The following is an 18,408-nucleotide window of genomic DNA, read 5'->3' as shown; positions in this document are numbered from 1 at the left end:
ACGTACGTTTTTCTGAGTAAACTATTCTTTTGGAACATACGGTATCTTTCATCTAAAAATGAGTCCTCTCTGTTTTCTTGTTTTATTCATGTTTTCATAGTTGTGTATGTTTGTGTTTAGGATTTTCTGACTCTTGGAACCACTTGGAATAAATTATCGAGAAAATCCCAAACTCTTGATTCTTCTATTGTGAAATGAGGGTTTACTTCCCACTCCAGTGCTGCTCATCCCATAATTCTTCCATCAGGCACTCATTTTCTCATTTTGATACCACTTTGTTGTAGATTAGATACATATTACATCCCTAACATCATAAGGGACAACGTTTGGTTTTCTCTCTTGCTCAGTTGGTTTATTTTTTCCTGGCCTAGTACTGCACTCTCAGTGGCGGCAGCTTTACAGTATGTTTTATTATATGATTATGGAAGGGCCTCCTCATTATCCCTCTTTTTTCACTGATCTCTTGGCTATTTTTATTTAATTCTCCCAGAGGTACTTGAGAATCATTTTGTAAAGTTCCGAAAATGGACTCATTGGGATTTTAATTGTATCTGCATCGCATTTATCAGGCTTTGTTGCAAACCGGTGTCTTTAATACAATTTCCCACCCAGACACCTGCACATATAGCTCCAGTCACGTAAGTCCTTTAGATACCTCTGCACAATTTTGTGGTTTATCTTCTCATAGTTTTCTAGTAGTTCTCGCGAAAGTTACCATTTGCAAATGAATGCGTTTTGGTTGCTTTTTGGAATGTGCTCATTTTTTCCCATCATATGTTGGGCATTTTTTATATAGGAATCGATTAAAATTTTTTTTAATTGATTTCAGTAGGGCACAGGTACTATAATTTGTAAACAAGTTCATTGAAAAAAGTTAAACAGTACAAAAGAACTTGAATAAAAATGAAAGACTTTCTTTCTGCCCTTCAGAAGAAGACTTGTCTTGGACCACTTGTTAAATACACAAACATAAATGAAACCTGATGAGCAAAAAAGAGATCTGTGTATAATTTTGGCGACACCACAGATAAGCAAAACAGCTCTCATGTAATCCACATGTGGCTGAGGGACTGCCTGTTGGACATCTCTCTGACCTTTTTTTTTTTTTGAGACAGAGTCTCAGTATGTTGCCCTCGGTAGAGTGCTGTGGCACAGCGCACAGCAACCTCAAACTCTTGGGTTCAAGCAATTCTCTTGCCTCAGCTTCCCAAGTAGCTGGGACTACATGCACTCACCACAATGTCCGGCAATTTTTTTTTTTTTTCTTTGTTGCAGTTGTAGTTGTTTAGCAGGCCTGGGCAGGGCTCGAACCGGCCAGCTCTGGTGTATGTGGCTAGTGCCATAACCACTGAGCTACCGGCACTGAGCCCCTGTGACCTTTTCTATACCTTAGAGTAAATAATCGTTAATAATTAGGCAGTAGCTATAGAAATTAACAGTGGGGGCCACGTGTGGTGGCTCATGCCTGTAATACCGGTACTTTGGGAGGCCAAGGCAGGTTGGATTGCCTGAGCTCACAGGTTTGAGACCAGCCCAAGAAAGAGTGAGACCTTGTCTCTAAAAATAGCCGGGTGTTGTGGCAGGCGCCTGTAGTCCCAACTACTCAGAAAGCTGAGGCAGGAGAACCATTTGAGCTCAAGAGTTTGAGGTTGCTGTAAGCTATGATGCCATAGCACTCTACTGAGGGTGACAAAGTGAGACTCTGTCTCAAAAAAAAAAAAAAGGAATCAACAGCATATTTTCCTAAGCCTTTATCTATTCATTTTCATATACATATTTTAACATAAATAATATCATACTGTACGTCGAGATATAAAGTTCCTCTCTCTTGATTTATTCAGCCATTCTCCTTTGGTAGACGATTATGTAGAATCCATCTTTATTTGTTTTTCCAGTTAGTATTGGTTATATAATCAGGATGGATAAGTTGCAGTGAAATTGCTGGGTCCAGGGTTTGTGCAGAGTTTGCCAAGTGGCTAACACAGCTAGGGTTCACTTCTCACTTGTGCTGGGTGCAGCACTGTCTGGTGGGATGTTCTGCCCACCGAGTCCCTCAGAGACACAGGCTGCAGCACCGTCTCTCTGTTACTGTAGCAGGGAAGAGAGAGTATAGGAAGTTATTATTATTTTTTTTGTTTTTGTAGAGACAGAGTTTCACTTTATTGCCCTCGGTAGAGTGCCGTGGCGTCACACAGCTCACAGCAACATCCAATTCCTGGGCTTAGGCAATTCTCCTGCATCAGCCTCCCGAGTAGCTGGGACTACAGGCGCCTGCCACAATGCCCAGCTATTTTTTTGTTGCAGTTTGGCTGGGGCTGGGCTTGAACCCGCCACCCTCAGTATATGGGGTCGGCGCCCTGCTCACTGAGCCACAGGCGCCGCCCTAGGAAGTTAAACATTTCTGCTCAGTGGTGACAAATTTCTTCTGCTCTCTGACTATTGGCCAGAGATATTGCTAGATACTGGCTGGTGTGATGTGGTCCTGTGTGCTGTGTGTTGGGAGGGGGTGAGAGAAGGTTATACATGTTCATTTTCATTGATGTCTGTTAAATTACCCTTCCTACAGGGTATGGCAGTTTACATATGCTAAGAACATATGTAGCTGTTCTTACCCCTACCTCCTTGCCAACACAGGATCTTATCAACCTTTTAAATGTTTGCTGATCTTTCTCGCTGTTTTAATTTTCATATCCCCGATTAGCAGCGAGTTGACCCTCTTTTTAATATGTTTATATCGATTATTATTTCTTTGATTTCTGTTTCTTATTTTGGTTTTTTGCCCATTTTACATTTTTTAAAATCTTAATTGACTCTGAACTTCTTTATATATCCTGGATGTTAGTCTTTTTTGTTTTGTTTTTTTGAGACAGAGTCTCTGTGGCCCTGGGCACAGTGCTGTGGTGTCATAGCTCACAGCAACTTCAAACTCTTGGGTTCAAGTGATGCTCTTCCCTCAGCCTTGATGTTACTCTTTTGTTGCAGATGTGAATATTTTCTCAGTCTGTTACTTGTCATTTAATAATAATTTGGGGTTGGCTTTTTCTTGCTTTTCTAGTTCCTTGATGTGTATTATTAAGTTATTTATTTGAAATCTTACTGCTTTTTGATGCAGCTACTTTTGCTATATCCTATAGGTGTTGGTATGTTGTGTTTTCATTTATCTTAAGAAATGTTTAAATTTTCTTCTAAATATCATCATTGACCCATTGGTTCTTCAGAACCTGTTTAATCTTTGTAACTTTTGCAGTTTCCAAAGTTTTTCTTGTTATTAGTTTCTAGTTTTATTTCATCATGGTCAGAGAAAGTACTTGATATGATTTGAGTTTTTAAAAATGTATTGAGACTTGTTTTGTGGAATAGCATATGATCTGTTCCGGAGCAGGCTTTATGTGCTGATGAAAGGAATATATACCCTGCAGCTGTTGGGTGGAATGCTCTGTCAATGCCCATTGGGTCCATTTGGTTTATAGTACAGTTTAAAATGTTTCTTTGTTGATTGTCTCTCTAGATGACCTGCTTCTGAGAGTGGGGTGTTGAAGTCTCCAACTATTAATGTATTGAGATCTTTTTCTCCTTTTAGTTCTAATAATATTTGCTTTATATATCTGGGTGGTGCCATACTGAGTGCATATATATTTACAGCTGTTGTCTCCTCTTACTGAATTGATCCCTTTATCATTATATAATGGCCTCCTCTGTTTCTTTTCACAGTTTTTGACTTACAGTCCATTTTATCTGATATAAGTATAACTACTGATGTTCATTTTTGGTTTCTCTTTGTGTGGCGTATCTTTTCCTATCCCTCCACTTTCAATTTGTGTCTTTACTGGTGAAGGGAGTTTCTCATGGGTCCTGTTTTTTTATCCATTTAGCAAGTCTGTATCTTTTTTTTTTTTTTGTGGTAGAGACAGAGTTTCACTTTTATCACCCTCAGTAGAGTGCCATGGCATCACACAGCTCACAGCAACCTCTAATTCCTGGGCTTAGCTGGGACTGTGGGTGCTCACCACAACGCTTGGCTATTTTTTCATTGCAGTTTGTCTGGGGCCGGGTTTGAACCCACCGCCCTTGGTAAATGGGGCCGGCGCCCTACCCACGGAGCCACAGGTGCCGCCTGAGTCTGTATCTTTTAATTTAATCCATTTACCTTTAAGGTTATTGTTGATAGGTGAGGGCTTACTCTTGTTGTTTATTTTTTTATTGTTTTATAATCCTTTGTTTCTTTCCACCACTTTTATTGTCTTTGTGGTTTGGTGGTTTTCTGTACTGATTAGGGTCAGTAAACTTTTTCTGTAGTGGGCCAGATAGGAAATATGTGTTTGCAAGCCACACAGTCCCTGTGACAACTCACCTCCTCTGTTCAGTGTGAAAGCAGCCACAGATACTCCATAAACACACAGGCAACCAGTCTGTCCCAGTAAAGCTTTATTTCCCAAAAACAGACATCCAGCCAGATTTGGCCTGCAAACCAGAGTTTGCCAACCATTCATTATTTCATTTATTTACATCAGATGAGCTCATGGATATTTATTTTATTCTTTAGACCGTAACACGGTGCTGTCATTATTTATTTTGTCCTTCAAATTGTTCCACCTTTGGCCACTGGAGACTCTGTCAGGTGGCTGCTTTGTTATACCCCCATCATTGCAGGTTTGTTTGTTTAGAGAACTTTCTTAATTGCTGGCTCTACAAGATCCTCCAGGCTCAGTGCTAGAATCAGCTATTTCTCTAGAGAGCTCTGGTTATTTTTGTTGTTGTTGTTGTTATGCTCTGTGTGTGTGTGTGTGTGTGTGTGTGTGTTTTACTAGAGAATGATGTTTACAAACCAGTACCTATATACATGCTGGATATGTTCATTGCTACCAGGCTATCACTGTGGCTTGGTCATCGCAGAGGAAAGATACAGAAAATAATATATGTATGTACTAACTGTGAATATGCGTGTCCTTATTTCCATGTTTATCTGTATATCTATATATATTAAACATGAATTCATACTGATGCCTCTGACTCTAACCCAGGATCCCAGGCTTCATTCTAGCCATCTCTTTTAGTTTATCACATTTTTATCTGCCAGTGAGAGACGTGGCTCCCATTCCCTTCAAATTTATTTACTTACTTGCTCAAACCTAGTTGTATGGGTAAGGTCATTTCTTTATTCTTTGTCCTTTGAGAAACGACTTTACCAACTAGAGGACAGTGTTCACGTATAGTTCTTTTTGACTTCTGCTTTTATTTTATCCAGTGAAAACATGGCTTTCCATAGTTATATGGGTCAGTTTCCTTTCCCCACTTTGTGCCTGTAGGTTGTATCATACATCTGTAAATATAGTAAGATTCGGTTGTCATGGCTGCACTCTATCCTGGGAACCTCTGACATCTTGGTTGCTTTAGAAAAAGAAAACTATACAGAAAAGGTCACTTGTTTGTGGTCTGTAGCTTTGTGGTTTTTGAAAGCACACAGAGTCACGTATCTACCCCCATGGTACCACTGAGCAGTTCTGTCACCTAGAGATTCCCTCGTGTAGCTGATGTGTAATGATCCCCTCCTCCCCTGGCCCCCATTGATGTGTTCTCTGTTCCTATAGTCTTTCCTTTTCCAAAATACCACATCAACAGAATTAAAATACATAGCCTTTTGGATCTGGGCTCTTTCATTTAGCAAATGAATTTAAGATTCATTCACGTTGCTGCTCCAACCAACACTTTGTTCCCTTTTCTTTTTGAGTAGTATTCTATTCATGGTTGTACTTTAGTTTGCGTATCTGTTATCATGGTTGTATCCAGTTTTTGGAAATAACAAATAAAGCCACTGTAAATGTTCACCTACAGGAACTTTTTTGTTTTTTTGGAAATAATATATTTGGTCTCTTTTCTACTTCCTTGTTTAACGCTTTTTGGCTTTTACGCTTTCATACTATTTCATTTTTTTAAACTATTTTTTGTGACACTTGTGTGGACCTTATGGCCATCCTCTCATTTGACTTGTAAATGTCTGTTTCTTCTTTTTATTTCTGTGTGTTTCACATGTGTTTTCCAAACAACCTTATTGAAGCACGATTTATGTGCAGTGAAACTCCCATGTTTTTGGTGTAAAAGGAGACTTTTGACAGATATAGTTCCTACCACCCTAGTCAAATTATAAAACATTTCCACCTTCCCAGAAAGTTTCCTCATGGGACGTGGTGGTCATTCTCCCCACCACTCCCACCGTGCTCCCCCATGCCTGGCAACTGGTGATGTGACATCACTGCAGGTGGGTATTTTTTTATTTTTATTTTTTTAGAGATAGAGTCTCACTTTGTTACCCTTGGTAGAGTGCCATGGTGTCACAGCTCACAGCAACCTCCAGCTCTTGGGCTTAGGCAATTCTCTTACCTTAGCCTCCTGAGTTGCTAGGACCACAGGCACCGGCCACAACGCCTGGCTATTTTTTTTTTTTTTTTTATTGTTGTTGTTGCAGTTTGGCCGGGGCCAGGTTTGAACTGGCCACCCTAGGTATATGGGGCTGGTGCCCTACTCACTGAGCTGCAGGCGCCGCCCACTGCTGGTGGGTTTTGCCTGGTCTGTCCTCTTCTGTGTCTGGCCTCCTTCATTCATCACACTGCCTGTGAATTTGTTCCATGTATTTTTATTACTGAGCAGTACCCCTTTGCCTGAATCTGTCACAGTTTATTTATTCACCTGTTAAAATGTTTTCATTTCTTTAGTTCTTGTCTAATATGAATAAAATTGCTAGGATCATGCATGTCATTTTATGGGCATATTTTCCTTTCTTAAAGGTAGATAATTGTTTTAACAGTATACACAAACATATGCTTCTGCAGGGATAGAATGAAAAATAATGCAGTTATATTTTCCCTTTCCATGTAAGACTGATTCCTTCTTAATGCTTGTTATCTTAACTTGGCATTGAAAAAAATCACTATTACATTTTGATTTCTATTTTTACATCATATATTTAACTAATTCCTGAAGAATCATTTTATATTTGCTTTCAGTTTTGTCATAATTATAGTAATTGCTTTGACTCAACTCTAGTTATTCATTTGTATCATTGCTTAGCATTAAACCTAGTGTGTATCCTTACTACACCTTCTTGAGTTTTAAGATAAAAAAAGTTAGGTTTCAAACTGTTCTTGGAAGTATACACTGGAGTCATTTTTTTAAAGCGTCATATATATTTTGTTCCCTAAGACATGAGATGCCTTCCTTCTTTTTTTTTTTTCCTTCCTTCCTTCTTATCTGAAGGACCACTGGGTTATAGAATTCCTGAGTTCATAATATTTATTTCTTCCACATGTGTTGTCCTGGCATTTATTATTCTGAAGTCAGCCTTGTTTTGGCACCTAACATTTGGGATGAGAGAGTTTGGGGTGTGAGGGTAGAAGTTTAATATTTTGGTATGAGGAAGTTTTGCAGGGTTAGAAATTAAGCTGATGTAGTCTCAACTTCTCCTTCCCCCGTCACTGAAATCTTTCTTTCTTTTTGTTTTTGACCTTCAGACTCAAGACATAGAGATTTCTTCTCTTATGTCTTGGTTAGGGTTCCTGGCCCATTCTGATTTTTTCCATCTGTCGGATGTACATTGGTTGGCTCTCTACTCTCTTACATGTCTAGTCTCATTTCCTTTAATGTGTCTTTAAAATCTGCGTCCTTTTCTCCCTCCCTCTTGGAGAGCTTTTCAAGTATGTTGCCTACTTCGCGGATGAGATTTTCTGCATGTTGATTCTGTCCTTTCCTGGTTCTGTTGGGAATTTTATTCCTTTGCTTGCATTTTTCTTCCCTGTTGGTTCCTTCACATCCTTTCTTATGTAAATGAACCTCTTCTCATTTCAGCTTCCTTCTCAAAGTATATCAGTTTCATTCCACCATCATCTCTCTCTCACTCTCTTTTAAAAACATAGGTCAAATTTTCTGTAGTGTTGGAAAACACACCACAAATGCTATTAAAAAATGGACAGGAGTACTTTTCGCTAGTACGGTTTTACTGAGGATTTTTAGTTATGATCATGTTCTTATGTGTTTTAGAAAAAAAACAATTTTTTTTTTTTTTTTGAGATGGAGTCTTACTTTATTCCCCTTGGTGGAATGCCTTGGCATCATAGGTCACAGCAACCTCCAACTCTTGGGCTCAAGCCATCCTCTTGTCTCTGCTTCCCAGTAGCTGGGACTATAGGCACCCACCTTTAGAGACGAGGTCTGGCTCTGGCTCAGGCTGGTTTCCAAGTCATGGGCTCAAGCAATCCACCTGCCTTGTCTCCCAGAATGCTAGGATTACAGGTGTGAACCACTACTCCTGGCCCAACCTTGACTTCTTAACCTCAACTTTTTTTACCCATGAAATAGAGGTGAGAATCCAAAGGGTGACTGTAACTACAAAATGCTGATATCCCAGTGGAAAAAAAAAAAAAAAAGCTTGGGCTCTGGTGAGTGTCCATTAACTTGGGTTATTATTCTCATTTTCTTCCTTATACTTCCTGCCACAACTGTGCCCGGCCCATGTTTTAGAAATTTTTACAACTCTGTCTTGTGATGATGTTGCCATGACTAGTTTTGTTTGTGTGTTCTTAATCAAAGAGAGATCTCTCCAGGGGCAGTGTCTTCCAGCTAGTGGGTGTGGGAATTCCTGTGGGGCCCTCTCACCACTTGGATGCTGTAGCATCTCTTCATTGACCCTCTCCCCAAAGCCAGCTTGATTTACACAGATTTCTTGGTTTGGGTGTAGTTTTGCTGGGTTTAGGGTGGAAGAGCCCCATCTGTTATCTTCCCCTCTGCCTAAATCATCTGAAGTAATCTCACACTTGAGAATTTCCAACTACCTGTTCCATGTTGCTCCTGGAACTCATCCTGTCTTTAGCCTCCCCTAGGATTGCACTCCCCACACTGTCACAATGGGATGCCTGTGCCCTTTTGCCTCCAAGGGAGTTGTCCAGGATGTTAGAAGGATGTGAATAGAGAGATCCCCGTGGATGTGGGGTTCGAGGTCCAGGGTCAGGAGAATGAGCTATGTCTCTGTGTGGGGACATCTGCTCTGGACAGCAGACACGGACAACTTCCTTTATTCTTTTTCTGGCCTTACCCTTTGCTTGCAGAGGCCAAGTCATGTACTGTAACCGACAGTTTCTCAGTCCACTGCCATCTGTTGAGGGGGGCAGTATATTCCTTCAAGAGTCTGATAGATCTTCGATTGATAATTCTGGGTTCCAGAACTGTTGTCATTTTAGAAATGGTCTTGGTTGGGTGGGTAGCTAGGGTCGGGAGTATGACTGATGATCAGTCTGTTTTTGTTGAAACTAATGGGAGTATTTAAGCAGAGGGAGGCGGCCCTATGGCATGTAGGGGGCCGTAGGAGAGCTCAGGAGACTACCCTAAGCTACGGGAAGGTGCCACAGGTGTGCAGCAAACTTGAGGGGGAGGGTCTGAAACTTCAGATATGCTGTTGACTTTGATCAGATTGGGCCCCCTGTGCAGAGTGGGATATATACTATATATCCTCCCATACACATTATATTATATATAAAAAATGCAGTGTGGAACCAATATTTCACACTATGGAATAGTCTACTTGTTTGGAACCAACATGCGTTGGACCAAGTCTTAGCTCTCTGATGAGTATCTGGGGCCCTGGCCAAAGTCCTTAACTCCTGGGTGCCTCAGTTTTATCCTCTATTAAAAAAAAAAAAAAAGAAAGAAAGAAAATTACCTACCTTGTTGGGTTCTTTTGACTAAGTGAGTTAGGATGTTAGGATGCAGTGGAAGTTCAGGGAGTGTAAGAAGAAGAAAGGATTTCCCAGACTCACTAAGTGAGTCTTTAAAATAATAGAATAGAATATATAGAAGTCACTTGCAGCAATGGTTGAGTCATTGCTATGGTTAAGTTACTCACTTGCTAGGAGCCAGGGCCCTACTTTGCAGAAGCATCTCCCCTTCCTGGAAGGGCCCCTGACTGGTCCAGTCCTCCTCATCTCTGAAGACCTCAATATCTTTTGGTTTAAATTTCCTTTCTTGGAGCAACTTTCCTGACCATTTGATTTGAAGTTGCCCTATCCCTTCTGCTGTCATTTCTCAGAGCACCTTCCACTTCGCCATCAAAGTACTTTCTGTAATTTGTTACTCATCTTACCTTGTGCTCTTGTGTTTCACTCTTGAACCCCACCAGCCTGTGAGCGCCATAGTGGTGGTCTGTGTGGCATCCCGTTGCACACGGGCGTGTTGTGTATTAATGATCATCAAAGAGTCATTAACTGAATGACTTCCATGAGGCCGGTTCCTTCTTCAGTGCCTGGTCCTTCTTGTTTCTGGCCTACACAGTTAGTGCTTGGCTGGGCCCTACCTTATTCTGATGGCTTCCCACTGGTGAGAAGGAGCTTGGTCCATAGAGTCAGATGAACTTGAATTCAAATCTTAGTTAACTGCCTACTGACCGTGTGATGGAGGGAAAGTTACCTACCTTCTCTGAGCCTCAGTTTCTTCACTTGTCATGTGGTGAGAAGGATGTCCAGCTGAAAGGATGTCAAAGATGAAATCTCACACCTTAAAGTGATTAAGACAGTTCCTGGAAATAAATTAGCATCTTCCAATCAAGGTGTTTGTCCCCGTTATTAATACTAATGAGACAGTCAGACAGGTGGCATCCTGGCAACTGTAATAATTGCATCGGAATGTTCCTGCCCCCATCTGCAGTAGAACAGCGTCTCACATTAGCTGGGATCACTCAGAGAAAGCAAATGTTAATTACTGAGTTGTTGAACTCTAGGGAATAGTTCAATGTCCCATTGCTTATTTGTGAAAAAAGAGGCTCTTGGGAGTATACACCCAAGGTTTTCTAATATATCTTTTTTTAATTTAATTTATTTATCTTAACGTACAAATGCCTGAAGTAGAACAATTCATGCCTTTGTTCATATGTGCAAGTACAAGGGAAGGGAATTAACGATTGCTTCTGTTTGAAAGGACCGAGCATCAGGTAATGCACATGGTCTCTGCAGGTAGGGTGGGGAGCGGTCCAGAAGGGAGAGCTGCCAGGACCAGGGGGATTAATTCTCTGTTTTCAGCAGCAGTGAGGAGTTAGGATGCTGTGGAAGTTCAGGGAGTGTAAGAAGAAGAAAGGATTTCCCAGACAGGGAATGTTGCAACCATAGGCAAGATGGAATCCTAAATGACTAGGGCTTTTGTTGTCAACAGAACAAATTAGCATTCAGGTTCTGTTTGTGATGGTCCTGAGAAGAGGAAGAAAGGGTCAGAATATCTGCAGAGGGGTATAAAGAAGGAGCTGGAGTCCTGGGAGATGATGGAGATCAACTTGAGGTGGGGTATCTGTGAGCCAGCTTTCCTCTGAGTTCCTTGCGGGTGTTTTAATCTTTCAGAAAAAGCAGTCGTCATGCTGAACCTGAAAAAAACTTTGTCTTAAAGTTTGAGTGAAATAATGTACTATGTAAAAGCATTTTTGCCAGCTGAAGTTGCAGATACATCAGAGCCATCCCCCGTCTCCGTGCAGTGCCTTGTGGTATTTAAGATACTTTTCTATATCACAGTCCTTTCAGCTCTCCCAACAACCCTGCAGGCATTTATCATTAATCATAATTATTATAATTATTAATCTGTTTTGCAGATGGGAACACCAAGGTTCAGAGAGGTTGGGTGACTTGCCCAGGGTCATATGGATAAAGTCAGAGCCAAATGTTCCCTCCACACATCAGGCTATTAGAGATGATTCTATTAATACTCTTATTATTGGTTTTGGGTTAATTTAAGTGAAAATGGTTGTCAAGCCACCCAGTGGCTTTGTGGATGCAGTGGCCTTGATGTCCCACATAAAGCAACTTGTGAGTCTGTGATTGAAATTGCCAGTAACTGGGGGGGGGGGACAAAACTGAGCCTCCTTCACCCCAAGTATGGCCCCCAATTGCCATCTAGACCCTGTACTGTTGCTGACCCACCCCAGCTTCTCCAGCAGCCCAACCGTGCAGCCACCTTTCACGTGGGGAAGGGCTAATCTAAGTAGGTGCACTCTCTTCTTCCCAGGGAGGAGTTGACTATCCTAAGGAATCATATTCTGAAGGGTGGGGAAACATTCAGTCTGTAGACACCACCATGATTTGTCTCACAGGAGGCTAGGCAAGATCAAGTGACCTTTAACTGTGGAATGCAAATATACATGTTTGCCCAATTCCCATGACTGCCCAGTGAGATAGATGTTGTCACTTCTGCCTTGCTTTATGAGTCATCTGAGGCTCAATGAGATTTAGTTAACTTCTTCAAGAACAGATGGTAATAGGCTTAGTGGGGGATTTAAACCAGATAATTTTGTTCTAAAGCTTACATTCTTGAATATTATGCTAAGCCCATTTTGATAAGTGACTGCTATCCATCCATTTTCCCATCCATTCATGAACCCACATCTCAACCCACTCTTTGACCCATCCTATTATCCATTTACCCATCCATCCATTCACCCGCTCACCTCACTGTCTGTCCATCTACCCATCTGCTTATGAGCCCACCTGCTACCTACCTTCTCACCTATCCTGCATCTGTCCATCTGTCCATCCATTTATCCTTCCATACATACATATGTACATACATACATCTACCAATCCTTCCATCTATTCATCCATCCATCCATCCATCCATTCTTTCCATCTATCTATCCTTCTGTCTATTAATCCATCCATCCATCCTTCAATCCAGCCGTCTATCAGTCTATTCGTTCCTTCCATCTACTCATCCATCTATCCATCCATCCACCCACCCAACCCACTATCCATCCATATGTTCATCTGTTTATGAACCTACTTCTCTACTTACCTTCACACCTGTCCCATATGGATCCATCCATTCGTCCATCCATCTGTCCATTTATCCATCCACCCATGCACTTACCCACTGTGTTGGCTGTTTGTCTAACATGCTCCTCTGCTTCATGCTGGGGAAGAAGTTTCTCTGTTCTGGAAGCTGTGCACATTTGCCTAGAGCTGGAGACCTCCATGTCAGTACACATACTCGGCTTGCTGCTGACACTCCGAGGTTGGTGTCTTCTAGCACGCTGCTGTTTCAGACAGTATTGAGCTTGTTCACTTTCCTCCCTCAGTAAACCTATAGAAGGCTTCCCTGTACAATATCCTCAAAATGGGCAAGCTGCAGGCTCTTCCAGAGATGCTGTTGTATTTATGAAGTGTTATTACAAATGAATACTCAACCAGCCTAATGACTTGACCCAAACATTGGAAATTGGATCAGTTAGGCATGGTTTTAATTTTTTAAAAACCGTTAGAGTTTTTGTGATATGTTTAAGAATTATGTAATGTAAAACAAATGTTCACAAAGCATTTTATAAGTAAAGAAATTTTCATAGACATAGGCCAATTTAAGTTGAGATAAACCAATTAGGAAATAATTAAAATTGTCTATGAAGAAGCAGTTTTATAAAGAGGCAGTATGGCTTAGCTATTTACATATTTATTAAGTGCAAAGCAGTGAAAGTTGTTTAATTATTTTGCATAGCCTCTGTTGTTTGTACACCATTGATGAGACAATCCCACTTTCCAAAATCTTTTGCTTTTTATTAAGAAAATTTTAAGCAAATAAAATTCCAAACATGTAAACATGAACAGAATCATATAATGAACCCCTGCATATCCATTGCCTATTTTCAACAATTATCAACTATCACTGTACCCCAGCCCTATGTTAATTTTCTTTTCATAAGTTCAAAGGCATATTCTTTACTTGTTGCTTAATTTCATTGGGTCAGAATTTCATTCTAGAAAATTATATTGATACTGAAAGATAATAAACTTTTGAATAAAATTGCTTACCTTTTCATCGAAATCTTGTGTTTTGGGGAAATTTTTCCACTACTGATTTTAATTTAGAGCATTGGGAATTTTCCACCATTGTAGTTTAATTAAAAAACAATCAAATCCACAGCAAAGTTGAAAGACTGGTTAATGAACCCTCAGATACCCTTCACTTAGATACACTAATTATTAACATCAGGACTGGCATTTGCCTCTCTGTGTTTTTCTGTGGGATTACATGAGAACAGGGGATGCTTTTTTACTTTTGAAGACATGTAGATGGTGGCTCATGGATTCAGAGCCTGACCCGTTTGGGCTTTAGTGCCACCTCCATGGCCCCCCACTGTGCATTGTAGATACCTCATGCTCAATCTCTTCATCCATCAAATGGGAGTGCAATAGTGCACACTCATGGGTGTGCCAGGTTGCTCTCCAGCCTGAGAGTCTGCCGGGCTCTCAGCAATTTTCCCCGCAGCCTTGCCCCCCAGTGGCTCCCCTGTATTATGGCCGGTGGAGCTGCATGGGGAGACTTGGGCTGTTTAGATTCAAGTCCTGTCTGGTCAATATGTTAGCTTTTTTCTGGAGAGAGTTAGTATGGCCCCCTGAGTAAGAGAAGAGGTCTGGGGTGAGGGTGGTTCAAGCCCCAGACCTGGAACTTGGTTGACTTACTCAATCTCCTTGAACCCTAGTTCTCTCACTGTAAAATGAGGGTAGAAAAAAGGCTTAACCTGCATTGGGTTGTTGTCAGGAAAAGAGGAGATAGAAGGAGTCTATGCCCAGTGTTTCGCATAGTGTCTGTCTCCTAAGTGCCCAATATATGTTGCTAATTATTAGTATTATTATAAGTAAGGATAAATTAGCATAATGCCTTCTACTTAATTGCTTAATAAATGTTACTTATGATTACTATAGGTAATGATGAAAAGCCCATACTAAATTCCAAATCAGCCATTAAAAGTTTGAGTCTGCTTTGGTGCAGTGAAAGGAATAAAGATCTCTTGTGAAAGCTTGCGGTTTCAGACTAGAGCAAGTCAGGGTGGGTGGACATGGAGATGCTGCCAACTGGGGATGGTGTCACCAGTCATCATGGGAAATGCCCACACCTGCCTTTAGTTCTATTCAGGGATGTCCTGAAATAAAGGAGTCTTCTTGAACCCTCTTGGAAGTGTCAGCTTTTGGCATTGACCTTCTGGCTCAGCCGTGGCCAGTATGCACGCCTCTGTCTCCAAGGCTTTGTTCTGCTCTTGTTGCCTGGCACTGACTTTTTTCTTCTCTCTTTCTCTCTTTTCTGACCCTCTTCTCTTGTGTTGCAGGTTGAAAGGATTGTAGACAAGAGGAAGAACAAGAAAGGAAAATGGGAGTATCTTATCCGGTGGAAAGGCTATGGGAGCACAGAGGACACGTGGGAGCCAGAGCACCACCTCTTGCACTGTGAGGAGTTTATCGATGAGTTCAACGGGCTGCACTTATCCAAAGATAAGAGGATCAAGTCGGGGAAGCAGCCCAGTGCCTCCAAGCTCCTTGGAGGCCGGGATGGCCGTGGCCCATCGGTTGAGAAACTCTCCCACAGACCTTCGGAATCTGGAAAGAGCAAGGCCACCTCTCATAAACGGAAGCGAATTAACCCTCCCCTCTCCAAGCTGAAAAAAGGGTATTCAGGCAAGCCCCCAGCGGGAGGCGACCGTGCCGCCAAGACGGTGTCCTACCGGACTACCCCCAGCGGTTTGCAAATCATCCCACTCAAAAAGGCCCAGAACGGGGTGGAAAACGGGGACGCCAGCTCCGAGAAGGATGAGAGGCACTTTGGAAACGGGTCCCACCAGCCTGGTTTGGATTTGAATGACCATGTTGGAGAGCAGGATGTGGCCGAATGTGACGAGAACCATGCCGCGCTGGCAGAGAACGGGCTCGGTTTGTGGCTATTTTTTTTTTCCTCTTGGGTTTGGCTCTGGCTGTGACATCCAGGGGGCGCTGCCTGCAGCCTAGACAGACCACCACCTCTGTCCCCAACTCAAAGCTAGTTGGTGATTCTCTCTTCCCCTCTCTCACCTGGGGCCATGTGCACTTGGCCCTGTGCTGCACTGGTTATAGACACCAGCTCACATGCCAAGGCCATGCCACTGATGCCCCAACTGAGTGTACTTCAAGACACCCGCAGCCATGGTAACCACCCAAGAGCCACTTCTCTGAGTGAAGCTCAAAGTCCTCACTCCTAAGACCTGAGGCCCATGTCTGCAGAGGGCTGCCACTGCCTCCCAGGGCACCAGCCGGAGCCCCTGGTTGGTGTCCCCTCTTGCCCCAGCAGTGTAGCCCAGAGAGGCGGGTTCTGGGCTGGGGTCTGCTCCTCTTCCTTAGGCCCAGTTGAACTTGGAATGCACTGAGCCAGTCCATTAGCTGGTGCCTCTGGCCCTTCTGCTGCTGCTAGGATGGACGACAGGCTTGTTTCTGTGTCAGGTCCTGTCTTGGTCTCTCCCGGCTGTTGTAACAAAACACCTTAGACCAAGTAATTTCTGCATGGTAGAAACTGATTGCTCAGTCCTGGCAGTCGGAAGTCCATGTTCAGGGTGCCAGCAGAGTTGGTGTCTGAGGAGGACCTGTTCCCCGCAGATGGTGCCTTCTGTGTCCTCATGTGCAGAAGGGGCAGATGCTCCTTTCAATTTCCTTTATGAGGAACTAATCCCATCAGTGAAGGCAGAGTCCTCATGACTTATTAGCTCCTAAAGGCTCCACCTCTCGCACTGGGGGTTAGGTTTCAACATACTGGTTTTGGGGGGACATCAACATTCAGGCCATAGCGGGTCCCAAATGCTGCCCTGACCTCGCCTGTGCTAATTCTTTCAGTTTGCACCTCCCTGCCCCATTCTGAAAGCAGGGCAGCTCGCGGGTGTCCTGTGAGATGATGGGATTCCTCCTCCTTTACCAAGTCTCTGCAGGCAAAATTAAGGAAAGAGAAGGCAGTGACCCAGGTGACTCAAGCTGCCAAACCTGACATTTCTTCAGCAGTCGAATTGCTCCTTAACTGAGTCCTTTCTGGCCTGAGTCTTGCAGTTTGGCAGTCGGTGCCAGTGTAGACTCCCCTCTTTTCTCAGACACCCGTGTGTCTACCTGGTGGTGTTTTTCTCTTCATCTGCCAGACCCCCAATCCTGGCTGTGTCAGGAAATCCTGCATGAACCTGGGCACCCCGTTCATCAGAGTAGGGCCGCCAGATGCTGCGATGGAGCCACAGCGTGTGTGGGTCGGAGATGCTGGGATGCAGGCAGGCTGGCTAAGAGGGCCCACGGGAAGATGGGGTGATGGGTGAGCTCACATCAGAGTGACGATGATGGTTTGGGGGCTCTTGAGTGTTTGGAGCAGGTACCGTCTTTAGGGACTCTGGCTGGGGAATCCCCGCAATCCGCGTCGAGGTTCCTCTTTCTCCCAAAGAGGAATTGCACCCAAACAGCAGCAGTCTTTGCCCCAGACTGACTCATGTTTCCGTCTGGGGATCCCTGATGCTGACGTGACTGTGCCTGCTAACAGATGTAAAAGCTGTTTGTTTTAGAAATTCGTCTCTCAGGGAGGAGCAGGCTTGTGTAAATGAGCCTTGGCATAAACACTGGTGTTTTGATTTTCCTGTGACAGCTGCCGGCAGCAGCAGAGTTCCCTGTCTCAGGGAGAGTGGCAGGGGGAGCTTTTGAGGCTCCTCGGGCGCGAGGCTCAGGCTTGACTCCCTGCACGCTGGCTGCAGGCAGCCCCTGCCCTGCTCCCAAGGTGGCTTCCCCGTGAGTGTGGGGAGAACGTGAGAAGGGAAGTCCACTGACTGTGGCTGCCAGGCTCTTGGAGAGGTTAGAGCAGCGGTTCTCAGCCTGTGGGTCTGTGGGTCGCGACCCCTTTTTTCCATTCGTAACAACGTGGCAATTAGGAAGGTTGAGAACCATTGGGTTAGAGGAAGGTGCACCTCCTTCTACAGTGGGCACAGCTGCCAGTGATTTTTCTCTTACCAGTGCCCCCCTCCCCACAAGTTCATGTTCTGGTAGCGGGGCGTGGAACCCACGACCAGCCCGATGAGGTCCATGGTATTCCCATTAACTCCAGAAGGCTGTTCCAGACTTTCTCATCCCGGATCTCTCGTCTTCCTCATTTTTTGCCCGTGGCATGCTCTCTGCTCCACTTGGGCCCGTGCCTAGAGGGAGAGGAGGCAGCTGCCTGCCTCTGTCTCACTCTTTTGGCTGTTCCAAGAGGGCCCTTTTGCTTAATCACCCCCCATGCTGTCAGGGCCCCTGAGTTCCTCCTGCAAGGTTAAGGCAGGGGTTTTCAGACTTTATGTGTATAGGATTACCTGGACACCAGTGACTAAAGCATATCCCTGGGAGTCTGAGGTCCTAAGTTTGGGGAGGGGTTGCTGGGAAGGTGGGCTTTTACAAAGCCCCCAGGTGACTCGACAATGCATTTTGAGACATACTTTGTGGTAAAATGGGGGTGGTGATGAAGTTTCACTTCAGGTGTCAATTTAATTTAAATCAATACCGATTTTTTTCAGCACTTCTTAAGAGTTAGTGACCCTGTCAGGGGCCTGGAGCAGGGTATTAAGAAACCTCTCCCTTGGGACTCCCTGCTGCTCTCCAG

At 43.4% G+C, this 18,408-nt stretch overlaps 1 protein-coding gene across 1 annotated transcript in view; it reads left to right on the top strand.

The window, feature by feature from the left end:
* The window catches only part of CDYL2 (chromodomain Y like 2), a 184,475-nt gene that overhangs the window by 100,391 nt on the left and 65,676 nt on the right, over nucleotides 1-18,408 (top strand). Inside the window, exon 2 of the mRNA XM_053609004.1 lies at nucleotides 15,116-15,713. Within this exon, the coding sequence (XP_053464979.1) occupies nucleotides 15,116-15,713 (598 nt within the window). The remainder of the gene's footprint in view (nucleotides 1-15,115; nucleotides 15,714-18,408) is intronic.

This window comes from Nycticebus coucang, chromosome 2 (assembly GCF_027406575.1).
Source record: "Nycticebus coucang isolate mNycCou1 chromosome 2, mNycCou1.pri, whole genome shotgun sequence".
NCBI classification, from domain to species: Eukaryota; Metazoa; Chordata; class Mammalia; order Primates; family Lorisidae; genus Nycticebus; species Nycticebus coucang.
Note: the sequence above shows the minus strand (reverse complement) of the source record. Positions and strands in the feature narration are given on the sequence as shown.